Genomic DNA, 15,827 nt, shown 5'->3' with positions numbered 1-15,827 from the left:
GAAAAGTGGGGTATGGCTGTGGGGGCGGGGGCAGGAAGAAGAATCTAGAGAGAGTATTTTAAGCCTATGGGGCAAACGAGGGGCATTTCATGTCTCTACACCCTGGACAGCAAGGACCCTATGCCTTGTGTCTCCTTTGCAATTATTATTCCTGGAGAAATAGGAGCTAGAGCTTGGAAGGGGCTCTGCTATCACAAATGTGATTCTCAGGAGACTTGGGGAGGAATATGTGTGAGAAAGAGGCACCTGGGGACAAGGCGGAGTGCATACTGATGATGAGACACGGGGAGAGGTATGCTTTGGGCACCCTGAATGTCATATCAGAATCATCCTATGGAAAAACCTCCAGGCGTCTCAACCTTCCCATGACCTCTTTTAATGCTGGTGCAATCCTATCTAAATGCTAATCTTTTTCCTTTGAGTTTGGAATGGACAAAGCCTCCACAAATTCTAAGAAAGATTAAATGGAAAATATTATTATTAAAAACAAGAAAGTGGGCACTGCCTTGGTCAGATTCTCTGGGGACTTTAATTTTACAGATATACGCATGTGTGTGCCTGTGTGTGCCGGCTTATTACACAAATCCGACAGCAACCAGAAGGGGAGTCTGAGGTTTCACTGTTTTACATTTGCTATTATCGCCAGACAGAATATCCCGATCAGTTCTCATTAGGCTAGCCTGTGTCTCTGTCTCCTGCCATCAGATGGGAGTGAGCGCTGTTAACTCTGTGAAGCAGGCTTCATTTCTGTGTGCCCTGCTAGAACACATTTGGAAATTGGCTTTAGAATTAAGAATCCATATTTGTTTTCTAGGAGGCTGCTCATAATACGGCTGTCACTCCCCAGACCCAAGATGGTCCCTGGAGGGAGCACCGTCACCAAGGGAAAGAGCCTGTCTCTGTGTGCGTCACAAAGATTCAGCACGCAGACCTGTATTCCACATCCACAAGGAAGCAGGCCAGCGCTAGGTGCCAGGCATTTTCAAGTAATAAACTCACAGAGCCAGAACCCATGGGAAAGCCGGCAAGTTGGGGTTACTCAGTGAGAACCCAGCTTGCACAGGGGAGGAAGAGCTGTGCTGACTTCAGGGCTGAGAACCCCCGGGAGTTCTCTGAATCCCACAGCCTTTGCTACCCAGATCTCTCATTTGGTCTTTAGGTCACGTTGTCTTGGAAATTCTGTTTTTAATTGCATGAATCTTCCCTCCTCAACTAGTTGGAAAGCTCACTAAAAGAAGGGATTATGCCTTAAGATAACAACAGTTATTAAAGTGGCAGCAATATCTGCTATTTGCCACCTTTTCTGTACTTTCTTTATAAGTACATTATCTCAAAATCTCATAAGCAAGTCTTATTCTTATTGAATGCTTGAAGAATCAAAGTGACTTACCTAAGGCCACAGAACTAGTAGTGACAGAAGGGGGATTCAAGCCAGTTCTGTCTGGCCCCAAAGCCCACTGTCTTGGTCCATTCGGGCTGCTATAACAACATATCAAAACCTGGGTAGCTTATAAACAACAGAAATTTATTTCTCACTGTTATGGAGGCTGGGAAGTCAAGGCGCCGGCAGATTTGGTGTCTCGCAAGGCCTGCTTTCTGGCTCAGAAACAGTGCCTTCCTGCTGTGTCCTCACGCGGAAGGGACCAGCTAGCTCTCTGGGGCGTCTTTTAGGGCATTAATCCCAACATGAGGGGTCAGCCCTCAAGACCTAATCACTTCCCAAAGGCCCCATCTCCTCACACCATTACCTTGGGGGCTATGATTCCAATGTATGAATTTGCCCGGGGAGCACAAACATTCAGACCACAGAACCTGTACTCTTTCTCACCACCACCAGCAGAACAGGCTCCATGAATTTATTGCCCCCTGCAGGGTTTGCAGAAGATGTTGTAAACTTGGATCAATGGCTCTTAAGTTGAAAGAGGCTGGAAAGAGACCTGTATATAAAGTAACTGAGTGCAAGATTTCCCAAAGAACTGGAGATTTGGGAATAACGTCAGTGAATCCCTTCCTTTGGATACCCCAGCACTTTGTACGCCCCTCTGTTGCAGCAGTGAGCATACTGGGCTGATGTTATATGTCTTGAGACTGTTTCATCTACTTAATCTGAGCTCTTAAGGACAGGACAGCAATGTTAGTTTTTATAACCTCATTGTTTAGCACAGAGGTTCTTTTTAATGCCTATAGACTCAAAAAAGGAGAATGGCAATAAAAACCTTACTCACTGAAGAAAATTAGAAAATATTAGGTATACCAAGAAGAAACTATGCTTATCAATTACCTACCAACAACATATATTACCACTTAATATCTTACTCAGTTTCCTTCCAGTCTCTGTTGAATGTTTGTTCTCATGTTGAATGAAGAGATGCAAAGAAAAATGCGGTTAAAATAAGCAGGCTCCCTATTTAAGGAGCAATGGAGCGACCTAGATGCTTGTCTGGGGGTCTCTGACCCCATCTTGAAAGTATTTTGTTGTTGCGATATAGAGAGGCTTCTTTTAGAAGAAATTGCTGACTCTCCTTCCCTGTGGGCAGTTCCCCAGGACTCTAGCAGGCCACTTGGCTAGATGGAGGGTGAGGTTTCCAAGGGGAATGACAGATCAGCACTGGGTCTCTTTTTGCCCTGCCTCAGCTTGACATTCTTTGAGTATTTAAAATAAATAAATAGCTTTCCAATGTACACATAGCAAATATTACCAGGCACCAGTTTCTTTAGTAATCATATGTGATGTGTTTTCTATGGCCTGCATCTTAAAAACCTGCACAATTAGAGAGAGAGAAAGATCAATAGTTGTTTTAGTCCTAGCTGACTTTCCCATCTTATTTAAATATTTCTCAATGTCTCTGGAACTAGATGTCTGGGGAAGTGGATGTTGAAGATAAAGACGTTTCTTTTTCTTTTGAAACAGGGTTTCACTCTGTTGCCCAGGTTGGAGTGCAGTGGCACATCTCGGCTCACTTCAGCCTCTGCCTCCCAGGCTCAGAGGATGCTCCTGCCTCAGCCTCTCAAGTAACTGGGACTATTGGCACACACCACCACACCCAGCTAATTTTTATATTTTTTGCAGAGACGGAGTTTCGCTATGTTGCCCAGGCTGCTCTTGAATTCCTTGACTCAAGCGATCTGCCCACCTCGGCCTCCCAAAGTGCTGGGACTATAGACATGAGCCACCTTGCCTGGCCAAAAAGACTTTGAAATTCATTAACTGGTCACTTTCCACAGCCACATCTGTGGTTTAAGTTGCTGTGGCCACGTGGCCCACAGGGATGACACTCTTTAGAGCAGTGACCTGCTAGGGGGCCCAGGTAGAGGAGTGGGTATGGAAAGTGGCTCCTCAGGGGTCCTTTGGATGGACTGATTTCTGTTTCTCCCTTTCAAGGAAACAAAGATGACACTGGAGAGGCCTGTCCTGCCTTCACTCTAGTTGGAGACTTGAATGAGGGGCTGACTAGGTCTGGTTAGGATTCCTGGGTAAGACATGGGGTTGTTCCAGAATGGGGAGGGAAGGAATAAACCGTTTCAGTCGCCCTTTTCTCTACCTGGTTAAATTCAATACGCTGCTCTTCCCCAAGTTGAGAACAATTCAATATGCAATAATGTGGAAAATATGAGCCATCACCATTATTTTATATTATAGCAAAAAGGCTGTGTTTTATCTTATTCATCAAATGAAAAGAAAGGAGAGAATGAGTTCCAATGAAACCAGACACTGAACTTCCTTTCTGAACATCTGCCTCTAATGTGTCAACAGGGAGTATTTCTGCAGCAGTGTGGGATATGTGAGGACACAGGCTCCCCATCTACAGAACACCATGGTCTTGAGTGATACTGCTATGACAGGAAGGAAAGACCTGGGAGAAGGGATCCACAATGTTATATTCCCTCCTTTCCTAGAACCTAGATAATTGAGACTTGCCTCTTAGGAATAAAGACAATAAAAAGAAAAAAACTGAAGATAAAGCCATAGCAGAAGAGAACATCAATAATGACTTTCAATTTAAAGTGGTATTTTGTGCCATGAAAGACAAAGACCAAGACCCTGTTCCAAATTAAAGGTGACTAAAGAAGCATAAGCAGGCCGCGCGTGGTAGTTCATGCCTGTAATCCCAGCACTTTGGGAGGCCGAGGAGGGAGGATCACCTGAGGTCAGCAGGTCAAGACCACCCTGGCCAACATGGTGAAACCCTGTCTCTACTAAAAACACAAAAATTAGCCAGGCGTGGTGGTATGCACCTGTAATCCCAGCTACTTGGGAGGCTGAGGGAGGAGAATCACATGAACCTGGGAGGCAGAGGCTGCAGTGAGCCAAGATGGTGCCACTGTACTCCAGCCTGGGTGACAGAGGGAGAATTCGTCTCAAAAAAATAATAATAATAAAAGAAAAAGAAAGAGAAACATAGGCAAATGCAAGTGTGGAATCCTGGATTGGATTCTGGGCCAGGAAAAAGAGATGTTTTTCTTTTGCAGTAAAGGACATTGATGGGACAACTGGCCAATTTGAATAATGGTAGTAGACTTATTATATCAGTGTTAATTTCCTGATTTTGATAATTCTCTCTATATCTATCTATCTATCTATCTATCTATCTATCTATGTATCTATGTAGCTAGAAGGCATGGTGAAATGTTAACATTTGGGAGATCTAGGTGAAGAGATAATGAAGTTCTTTGCACTATTTTGGTACAACTGAAATTATTTTAGGGTAAAAAGTAAAAACAATTTAAAAAAATACTATTTTAAAGCACTATTATATCTTTTTGCTATTACTATTTTAAAATACATTAATAAGACTCTTTTTTTTTGAGACAGGGTCTCACTCTGTTGCCCAGGCTGGAGTGCAGTGGTGCAATCACAGCTAACTGCAACCTCTACCTCCCAGATGAAAGTGATTCTCTTATATCAGCCTCCAGAGTAGGTGGGACTACAGGCGTCTGCCACCATACTCGGCTAATTTTTGTATTTTTTGGTAGGAATGGGGTTTCACCATGTTGGCCAGGCTGGTCTCGAACTCCTGACGTCAAGTGATCTGCCCACCTTGGCCTCCCAAAGTGCTGAGATTACAGGCATGAGTCACTATGCCTAGCGATAAGACCCTTTTAATATCTTTGAAAGGTTTAAATGTTAGGAAAGTTTGTTTCTATTGTGCTGAGTTGTTATTAAATAGTCCTGCTCCTCTGGACTGGATTATTTACCCTTTGGTATCTTGTGAAATGTTTGCTCTACCTTCAAACATCCAAGTAAGTTACAGACCAGTAAAACAGTGTCAAGTTACTCCCTGGTTCTGTTCATCCATCACTTCAAAGAATTAAATAGATAAATACTTCCGTGTTAATTCCTTTCTCCTCCTCCCCAGCCCTCACCCCAAATGGCCCCTTTTGGGGACATAGTCACTCTGGGGAGGCATTCTGCAGATAACACCAGGTTTGGCTCCAGATGGCCTATATTTAAGTTCCAAGAACTAATGGTTATTAGTTATGTGTCCTTTAGTGATTAATCTGTATGAGCATCAGTTTCTGACTATGTAAAACGGGGCTAAAATAGTATTTGGTTTCTGTTTGTTTGTTTGGGGAGACAAAGTCCTGCTGTGTTGCCCAGGCTGGAGTGCAGTGGCATTATCATGTCTCACTGAAGCCTCAAGCTCCTGTGCTCAAACAATCTTCCCACCTCAACTTCCCAAGTAGCTGGGACTACAGGTGTGCCCCACTATGCCCGACTAATTAATAATACTTGTTCTACATCACTTTCTAGAGCTATTGGAAGATCCAAATAAAAAGATGCACGAAATGCTTTGAAAAATGCTCCACAGCCTTTGTTATTTATGAACTTCTGTACATAAGGTGTGGGTTGGGGGTTTATCTCCAAGGCCCTCTATCTAACACTATTTGAGCTGCCTGACATATTATCCATGACACAGACCTAGAGGACAAGTTGGCTCGGCTGCTTGCCAGTGCCTTCAGTCGATATTTTAAAAAAACAGCTGCCGTATTCTGAACTCTTCATATTCATCCTTATAAAAAGTCCCAATTTTAGATGAAGAAACTTAGCTCAGAAAGGCCACAGGACTTGACGTAGGACACAAAGCTACTAGGTGGCAGATTCTGGACTTGAACCCAAGTCTCTATTACTTTGTAGCCTGAGTTCCTTCCACTGTGTTACTGTGCGGCTCTGATGGTCGATGAACAGAAGCTATAGTCACTGTGGGAAATTAACTAAGAGCAATTTCGCCTAGTAAGTAGTACCAAAGAGGCTTAGATTGATCCATGGAGAACTGTGTTTTAATTGAGCATGACGTTGTCCATGTTTTTGTTTTGTTTTGTTTCGTTTTTTTGAAACAGTGTCTCACTCTGTTGCCCAGGCTGGAGCACAGCGCCAGGATCACAGCTCATTGCAGACTTGACCTCCCCGGCTCAAGCAATCCTCCTGCCTCAGCCTCCCAAGTAGCTGGAACTCCAGGCACATGCCACCATGCTCGGTTACTTTTTGTATTTCTTTTGTAGAGACAGGGTTTTGCTATGTTGCCCAGGCTGCTCTCAAACACCTGAACTCAAGTGATCCCCGGCCCCGGCCTCCCAGAGTGCTGAGATTACAGTTCTGAGCCCTCGTACCCAATCTGTCCATGTTTCAAATACTCATCTAGACATCCACCTCAGCCAAATAAACTTGGTTTGAGTTTGGGGACTTAATCTAAGAAGCACTCCTCTTTGGGACCATACTCATCTCTACAGGGCAAAGAGAGTTTGCCTCTTTCTTACCCATGTTTCAAACATTTCTTCTGGGCGCAGGCGACGTAGAGTGGGTCTGGAAAAAAAAAAAAAAAAAGAGGGAGTTTCCTTGAGTAGGGATCACTGTGGCAGCCACGGCAGCCACAGCATCATGAAATGTAAAATGAGATGATGGTTCCTTTGCAAGGCATGGAGAGCCCTAAAAACCCACTTATCTTCTAAGGAAACAGAACTGCTCTACTCTGCTGTGTCAGACAGCGAGCTGGGCCAAGCCACTCAGCCTTTTCATAGACCCACTGATCCAAGAATTATAAAGTCTATTACAAACAATGGGTCAGAGGGCACAGGGTCAGCTCATTCCCAGGGCAAGATGCCATTTCCCTCCTCACAGATAGCCACCACTCCAGAGAGCCCACAGCAGGCCTAGAATGAGAAACCTGAGGGGAAAAACAGGAAATCTCGGATTTTGTGGGTTAAAACTGCCTTTGTTTTATCATCTGGGGTACACATTGAAAGTCCTTTAGGGATATTTAGGGGAGCAGACAGGATCTATATTTTGCTCATAGTTTCATTTCTTTCTGAATATTGGCAAATAGTGCTGGACATATTAATATTTGTTCCTCCAAGTCCTGCCTTCCTGAAGGAACTAGGACTGTCCAGGTGAGGGGGATCACAGTACTGCAGGTCCAATGAACACACTCGTGTACAAGCCAGGTAGGGTGGATGGACAAGCCAGTGAGTCCACTACCATGTTCCATATTCCCATATCTTCCCTCCCTCAAGAGCAGGGGTCAAAAAACTACAGCTGGTGGGACGAATCCAGCCAGGGCCTCCTGTTTTCCTAAATAAACTTTTACTGGGACACAGCCATACCCATTTGTTTATACATGATCCTTGGCTGCTTTCATGCCACAGCGGCAGTTAAGTAGTTGCAACAGACACCATCTGGCCCACAGAACCTGAAATATTTACCATTTTGTTCTTTACAGAAAAAGTTTGCTGATCCATGCTAGAGCTACACTAAGTGGTATCAAGCATTTCTCTCCCAGAAGTTCTATGCATAGAGTGTTCATCCTTGGCTAAGCTACTTAACTATTGAGTCCAATTCCTTGATCTGTAAAATTGGGATAATAATAATAATTACTCCGTAAGGTTGGAGATTAGATAAAATAGTTTCCCTAAAGTACTTGGCATGGTTATTGGTATATAGGAACTTTCACTAAATTGCTATCATTCCTAGTATAGAATTTTATTTATATCTTGCCCTGGCTTTGAGGGGATTTGCTGACTGAGGGATTTATCAAACTCTGCTTGCAGGTGCAGACTTAGATTCAGAAGTAATAACATCCCTGCTAGTCATCACTGATCAACAAAGCCATACTACTGAGTTCTGTACTGCTGGGGTACTAACTAGGTTGTTGCTCTTGGCAGGTCTGAAATGTTAGCACAGAGAGGCTCCTCTCCATTCCCCAGACCCCAGGCCCCCAGCCCCCACATGCCATCTCAGGCACCTTTGGTGTTCCTTCACAAACTCCACAAGCTCCTCTTCTGTGTAAGGTTTGTTGGGGATGGCAATGGGCTCATCCATAAATGGCTCATAGAAGTCAACCTCATTCATCTTCAAAGATAATTTCTTTGCAACCTGTAACCATTAGAAATAAGACAAAGTTTATTTGAATGCTAGTCTAGAATAGCAATGTGTTGTCCATCTAAGATAAGTGTGTAGTGTGTATGTTTTCTGGCAAAGACATAAAAACAGATGTGCAGTTTTAATTCAATGTTGAAGTGATAGGAACTTATCACCCAAGGCCTGGCTAGACCAATCTTCTTTTGTGATCAAAGAAGGAAGGATAGGAAGGAAAAAGACTTATCTAGCAAATGAGGGTCAGGCAGGGGCAGGGAGCAGTTGAGATGCAAAGTGGGAAATTTAATTCTACAATCACCGTCTACTGCATTTGCCAGGGCTGGATGGGAAGCAAATACCAATGGAGCATATTTACTATCCTGTGTTGTATGGATTTAATGGAACCAATGTTGATAAAACAGGCAATTGATGGAGATCCTTAAGGCATATAGGTACTCAGAATCAGAACCCAACCCATTAGCCTGTCTTTCATCTGCTGATAGCCCTAATTGCTTTTTCGGTTGAAGTGCTGGCCCTACAGTTAAATCTCTCAGTACCCAGCTTGCTTTGTGGTTTGTCAGGCTTTGGGAGCCGCCCAGTTTGTCAGCAGTTATGAGGTGGCTGACCATCTTGCTTTGTTCTGGGTGGAAGGGCTCCCTGGGATGTAGGACTTTCAGTACTAAAACTTGGACAGACCCCAGTAAGCCAGGATGATTTGCTCATCTGACAACAGATAAAGAGCTCGGAGAGCCAGCCCATAGCCTGCAAGACATTTTCTCTCTGGATTAAAGCAGCCACATGTTCAGTGTGTTGTCAAGGCAGAATGGTTGCTGTTTGCCTGCACAGCTGCTGAACTCAGGACCTCTGTTTGTGAAATGATTTGAGAGGCCTGGAATGTGCAACACTCTATAGAAAACCAAATGCCACTCTTTCTAGTTCAGAGCTGTGGTTCAAGAAAGCACAGGGATGAACAGTGGTTCCCTTTAAGCTGAAGAGGAACTGCCTAAGAGCTGACGCTCTGTGGTGGTAACCCGTGGTGCCGTGACCCAGGGCGGCTGCAACTAACTGGGGAAGGGGAGGAGCTGGGTATTGCATAAGCTCTTACACAAGGAGATCCATTCTGAGGAAACACTGATATCCATATGGTTTTTGTCATCAATTGCTATGAATTCCAGGTCACTATATTCTGAAAGGCATTTCATATAGTACTTAAGGGAGAGAAATTCCAGCATCCTACTCAGAGATCAAGAAAACAGGCCGTGTTGACAGCTATGGTCAGTCAAGGGAGATTTTATTGTCAGGTTAATTTCAAGAGAGGGAAACGTGGAGTTTTTTCTAACTGTTTTTCCCTTTTCTCAGGGGTAGGAGGGTGATGTAGATGATGAGGTGATGAGGCAGGGAGCCAGAGTGGGCAAGAAAATGACATTGAATTCTGGTTTTCTGAGTTCACTTACTATGTATTCTAGGAACCAGAAGACTGTTTCCATGAAAAGAGAAGTGATCAGAATGAAAACAGTAATAATAACAAACATATGGAGTGCTTATCACGTGCCAGGCACTGCTGCCAGGTGTTTTAGGTTGATTCTTTGTTTAATTCTCACTTGGATTGTATGTGGTAAGAATGATTATCATAGTTATTTTACAAATGATGAATTTGAGGCACAATTTGGGTAAGAAATTTGTCAAGATCATATATCTGGAGGGTGCAGAGCCAGAAGTCAAACCCACCTGGTGGTGGTGATAGTCTCCAGTCTCTGAATGCCAATGTCTGGGTCCACAGTGCTATGAATGTAAAAATTGGATTGTTGTGTCCTTAATTTAAGTCTTGGAAATGCTGAGTAAAATTTCCCAGGGATCTCTTCACTGTCTCCCTACCACCATCATGGAGTGCCCTCATCTTGTATCTCAGAGAATCCTTCTCTTTCATCTTTTTTTTTTTTTTTTTTTTTGTGAGACAGAGTTTTGCTCTTGTTGCCCAGGCTGGGGTGCAATGGCACAATCTTGGCTCACTGCAATCTCTGCCTCCCAGGTTCGAGCGATTCTCCTGCCTCAGCGTCCCGAATAGCTGGGATTATGGGCACAGGCCACCACACCCAGCTAATTTTTGTATTTTTAGTAGAGATGGGGTTTCGCCATGTTGGCCAGGCTGGTCTGGAACTACTGAACTCAGGTGATCCACCTCCCCCCTCGGCCTCCCAAAGTGCTGGGATTACAGGCATGAGCCACTGCGCCCGACCCCCCTCTTTCATTCTTATTATTCCTATCTTGGATGGTAAGGACTGAAGGGGATTTGATTGGTTGAAGCTTTTATTCATTCATTTATTCAGTAAGTATTTAGTGGGGCCTACTGAATCCAAGGCATTATTCCAGGAGGAGATCTGGTTCATGGGTATTAGCATTATGTAAGAATGAATTATATTATTAAGAACCAAATGGGTCCATAAAAATGAATTCTTTCATGCTTTTATCTGTTAACTAGTTGGAATAGATTTTAACAAAGATAAGAAAACTACAAAGTACAATACCAATTTTCTGACATGTGCATGTGTATGAATTTTGATACAAATCATTTTTCCTCCAGTTAGCAAGTCATTTTAGTTGCTGCCAATGAAACCAACTCAAGTATTAGGTTGGTGCAAAAGTAATCGCAGTTTTTGCCCAAAGTAATGGTTTTTGCCATTACTAAATTTAGGTCTTCCCAACATCTATCTTCTCCACTAACTTTGTTTAGTCACAGCACCCTTTGGCTCCAGTGTGATTTAAAAAAGAAAGTGATTTTTCATCTCATTGTTCACTCAGACAGAGAGAGGAACGAACAGGTCAGTGGGTGGGGACATGGGATTATAAGAACTGATATTTTTCAGGCTGTGAGGTGCAGCAGAGTGGAACCATCCTTGGCCCTCTGACACTTTCTTGCTCTAACTGCTTCTTCAGAGAGGTTGGGCCTTCGTGTGGCTTGATTTAGGATTAGTATCAATAGATCAGTACTGGTCCTAAACCTGCATACCCTTTAAAATTCCTTGGGAGGCTTTCTAAAATGCAGATTCCCAGACACCGCCACAACCCTAAAAAATTAAAATTTCCAGGGCTGGGGCCCAGAGACTAATGGTTTTCAAAGCTTGTTGGAGGATACTAATATGGATAGTGGTTGGGAACTACTGACTGTTAAATTTACATCAGCAGCCATGACATCTCACCCTCTTTACAGTCCTGCAACTCATATGATGTATTTATTGGTTTGTTTACTTTTGAACTTTCTGTCTTTCCATCTTCTCTTTCCAACAATAAACTTTAAATTCTAAAGGGCAGGAATCTGCTTTGCTCAATGTTGTGTCCCTGGCACTGAGAAGAGTGCCTGGCACATAAAGGGCACTCAATAAATACTTGTCGAGTGAATGAATGACTGAATTAATTAATTAATTAAAGACATTTCCAGTTGAATGTTTCCCCAACTTTTAGAAGATAGAACTCATAACCCCATCTCATGTTCCTCAATAGATTCTTCTTCCTAGATTTCCTAATGTTTCCAGTAGCTTCATAATTTTTGCTGTCTTGACACCAAGACTTGCTATCTTAAGTTATTTTGAGGCCTTCTCTCATCATCTCATCAATGGCCAGATCTTCTTGTTATATCCACTTTTACTAGTGCCAGTTGTTTTTTGCATTTTTGTGACTGCATTATTGCTTTCTTGTCCCTTGCCTCTCCTGGTTTCAGACCTCAACAAAGCACCTCCAGGTCCCTCTGAGATTCCCTAGGGTGTGTTGTACAAACAGGTCCTTTCAGCCACTTCACATTTATTACTTTTCCCTCTTCTGTCCTAGCACTCCCTGCTGGAAACCACTGAGGCTCTATCGGGTGCCTTCTGGACCCCACCATCTCCCCTTGGACACCCCCTTCACCCCAACTGATGGGTGCAAGTTCTTAAGCACCAGATGGCATGAGAGTCCTCTCAGTGCTCTCCCCTCTGTGAGCCTTTGTCTTTTTAAATGTTCTGAAATCCAACAAGGCTACATGAACACTGGCACTTATGACCAGTGTCCTACAGAGTTTTAATAAAGCATCTCTCTGAATTTTTAATCATAGCCTGACCTCACCTTTTTCATGGACCACAGGCATGAAGCTATACAGTCGCACTAGGAGGCACTTCTACAAACAGATACTACCCTGAGCTCAACATTGAACCACCCCTCTAAAAACTAAGGCTTTGTTAATTGGCCTGCCTCTCTCTTCCTTTCAGCTGGATTCTTACCCAGAAGCCACTTTAGCCACACTTAGTCCATCAGAACTAAGTATTCCATCAGAACCATATGTCAGTAATGGATTCAGTTTCGGCTTCTCTGTTCCTCTCTTTCTCTACTAATATCCTATCCAAGCCTCCCACTTCCTGAGCCTTCATGATTGCCTTCTTATGAACAATGGTGCTCATAGCTGGCTAACTATTACGAATGCTCCCTGTGTGCCAAACATCAGCGAGGCAGTTTGCATATATTGCTTCTTTCTCTGGAGTAAAGTAGGACAGAGCATTGACTTTGAAGTCAGGCTGGTCTGAGATTATAGCAAGCTTTTCAATTCAGTAACTACATGATCATGAAAAAATCACTTAATCTTTCAGCACCTCAGTTTCATCCTCTGTAGAATGAGGATACTAATTCCTCCCTTATGGGAGTGTTGAGAGGATGAAGTGAGAAAATCCATGTTAACGTCTTAGCACACACTCTGGCACAAAGAGATTTCTTAGCACAGACTCTGGCACATAAAATTTTTTTTGAATTTATTATTTTTTACATTTTTATTTTTTGAGAGAGGATCTCACTCCATTGCCCAGGATGGAGTACAATGGTATGATCATGGCTCACTGCAGTTTCAACCTCCTGGGCTCAAGTGATCCTCCCACCTCAGCCTCCCAAGTAGTTGGGACTACAGGTGTGTGCCACCACACCCAGCTAATTTTTGTATTTTTTGTAGACATGGGGTCTCACTATGTTGCCCAGGCTGGTCTCCAACTCCAAGGCTCATGCAATCCACCCCGCTCAGCCTCCCAAAGTGTTGGGATTACAGGTGTGAGCCACAGTGCCTGGCCCATAATAGGCACTTAATACTGATAGTTTTTTTGAATATTCTTGCTCAAGATCCCTCCCAACTGTAATACAACTAATTAGGATAAACATTCTTCAAGTTTAGATTATGTTACTTGGATTATAGACCACTCTTCTGGATCATAGGCTTGAAGACAGGGCCACGGTCACAGAAGTGGTTCATCATATACATGAACTGAACGCAATCTCATCCCACCGTGCCCCTTCCCTGCTTCAGCTCACTGGCTTCCTCTTGTTTTTCACAGAACACTTGCTTCAACTCATCACAGAGGAGTTCCCATTCTACTTCCCATCCTGATGCAGTAGAAGGGGAAATATGCAACCCCAGGAAGACAGAGGATACCCCCTAAGGAAAAAGGAAGCAGTGGCTCAGTGGGCTGGCACACTCTGGGCCCACACGTTTCCCATCTCAGTGTTTGAGAAGATAACAGCGAGCCATCACTTTTCCTTGGATGTTTTTATAAATATTCTTACATCCTCTGACTTAGTCATCTTTGTACTCATCTTAAATCCAATAGTGACTTAGTGATATAATTCTTAACCCTTCTAGAGAAAGAGGCAAGGGAGGATGGTTAATGTTGCTAAAAGAAAAGAAAGAGAAAGAGTGGTGGGAGTTCAAACTTTAATTCTTCATGTCTACAAAACTGTTCAAATTGGGGTTTCATAGGTACTTACCCCTTTGTCAAAGGTGGCAAAGAATTTGATGTAAGGCTGGAAGTGTTCAGCTGCTTCTTCAAAAGCCTTGTAGTCTAAGGGGAAAAATAAAGATGAAGGGAGAGACATTTTCAAGATGCACACTGAAGAATCTTCTTTGTAAATGATATAGAGAGTAGAAAGCCAATTAATCCTGATTGGATAATAATTTAGCAGATATTGTTTAGATAGGTATTATTTAATACTATTTAAACCCATAGTTTCCCCCAAGGAGTTGGAATTGACTGGCATTCAAACGCCCAAGAGAAGACCCCTTCACCACACTTTTATGAACTGCAGGTAGAAAGCAGGAAACAGAGGGAACCGGGAGGGCAAGAGAGAGAAAAAGACACGTAAAACTCCAAACCGAAATAAAAAGGCCTTTCACTCTAACTCACTGCTACTTATAATCATGCCCTCTAGAGAGTGCAGTTTGCCGGAATAAATGAGCCCTAAGTAAGAAGGAAATTCATCTCACAGTGTAAAGTAACCTCAATCACAATTGACATCACAGAAGTATTTTAAACTTCTTAATGGAAGTACCCCTGTTGCTGAATTCTAGTTTTCTTTCCCCTTTTTTCATTTTAAAGTTTTCTTTTTTATTCTGATGCCTCAAGAGGATTTCTTAAACTTAATCAAGCCCTTGATTGACTATGGTCTCAAACTCGAGTCCATACCGGCCAAGGCAGTATGATATCAGGTGAGTGCTGGAGTGGTGTACCTTGGTACACCTGGGAGTTACTTGGGAAGGAGATTGGTCCTCAAGCCTTAGTTGTGAGGGTGATGGTAATTGTGGTGGTGGTGGTGGTGGTTATGAATAAATGCTATAAGCCTGAGAGTCAATGAGCCTGTGATTTATTCTTAACAAGATTAACTTCTTTCCATTTCATGGAATTCCATTTCCTTTAACCATCAGAAGTATAAGCCTTTGTTAGAATTCTGGGACCATGCAGAATTTACTAAGATTCTATCAAAAATTTTTTAGAACGATGTTAATTCATAGGATGCCAAAATGAATAAGACAAAGATACTGATCTTCAAAAGCTCTCAGCCTGAAGAGAGCTATCGATCCTTAAAGAATCAAAATGCAGCATGACAGTTGTTACAACAGAGGTGAGTGCCACAAGCACAGGTGAGAGAGGGGTTGTAAAGTCATGAGAATACTTGCACATACTGATACACACTCACACTAACTTGTCCTCATAAAAGTAAGTGGGTAGTCAGAAAAGATATCCTGTAACCTCATAGCTGGGGTCAAGAATTGGGTGGAGGGGAGAAGATGGCTGAGAGCATTTGAAGAATGAATGGAGTGAAGGTAAGGAAGTAGAATGGCTAAAGCAACACCTAAGCCATCTGTGTCTAAAGCAGCAGTGGGCTCTATCAGAATCCTCTGTCCCCCCTTTTCCAATCCCCATGTCCCCGATGAATTTCTCCTCCCCTCCAAGAACTCCCACCCTGATGGAAAGAATGGCTTAGGCCTGTGTCAGGAGCTTCCCATCCTCTCCTAGAGAGCTGGTCTACATCACTTTAAGATGAAGAATGGAGCAAGGTGACCTCCAGATGCGTGATTCAAAATGTGGCTTGACCTTTAGCCTCAGCCAAACAGCAGTTGTTTTCCAAGAAGCCTCCTCTTGTCTTCTGCTCTGTTGGAGCTCAGGTCATCTCTAGGCTTTCCCTGCCTCCTGAC

At 43.2% G+C, this 15,827-nt stretch overlaps 1 protein-coding gene across 1 annotated transcript in view; it reads right to left on the bottom strand.

Annotated features, from left to right (window-relative positions):
* Positions 1-15,827, bottom strand: part of CASQ2 (calsequestrin 2) — a 68,891-nt gene that overhangs the window by 18,586 nt on the left and 34,478 nt on the right. Inside the window, exons 5-7 of the mRNA XM_054442276.1 lie at positions 14,123-14,196; positions 8,238-8,368; positions 6,757-6,802 (exon numbers count right to left, since the gene is read on the bottom strand). Of these exons, the coding sequence (XP_054298251.1) occupies positions 6,757-6,802; positions 8,238-8,368; positions 14,123-14,196 (251 nt within the window). The remainder of the gene's footprint in view (positions 1-6,756; positions 6,803-8,237; positions 8,369-14,122; positions 14,197-15,827) is intronic.

The sequence above is a fragment of the Pongo pygmaeus genome, chromosome 1, assembly GCF_028885625.2.
Source record: "Pongo pygmaeus isolate AG05252 chromosome 1, NHGRI_mPonPyg2-v2.0_pri, whole genome shotgun sequence".
Lineage (NCBI taxonomy): Eukaryota > Metazoa > Chordata > Mammalia > Primates > Hominidae > Pongo > Pongo pygmaeus.
Note: the sequence above shows the minus strand (reverse complement) of the source record. Positions and strands in the feature narration are given on the sequence as shown.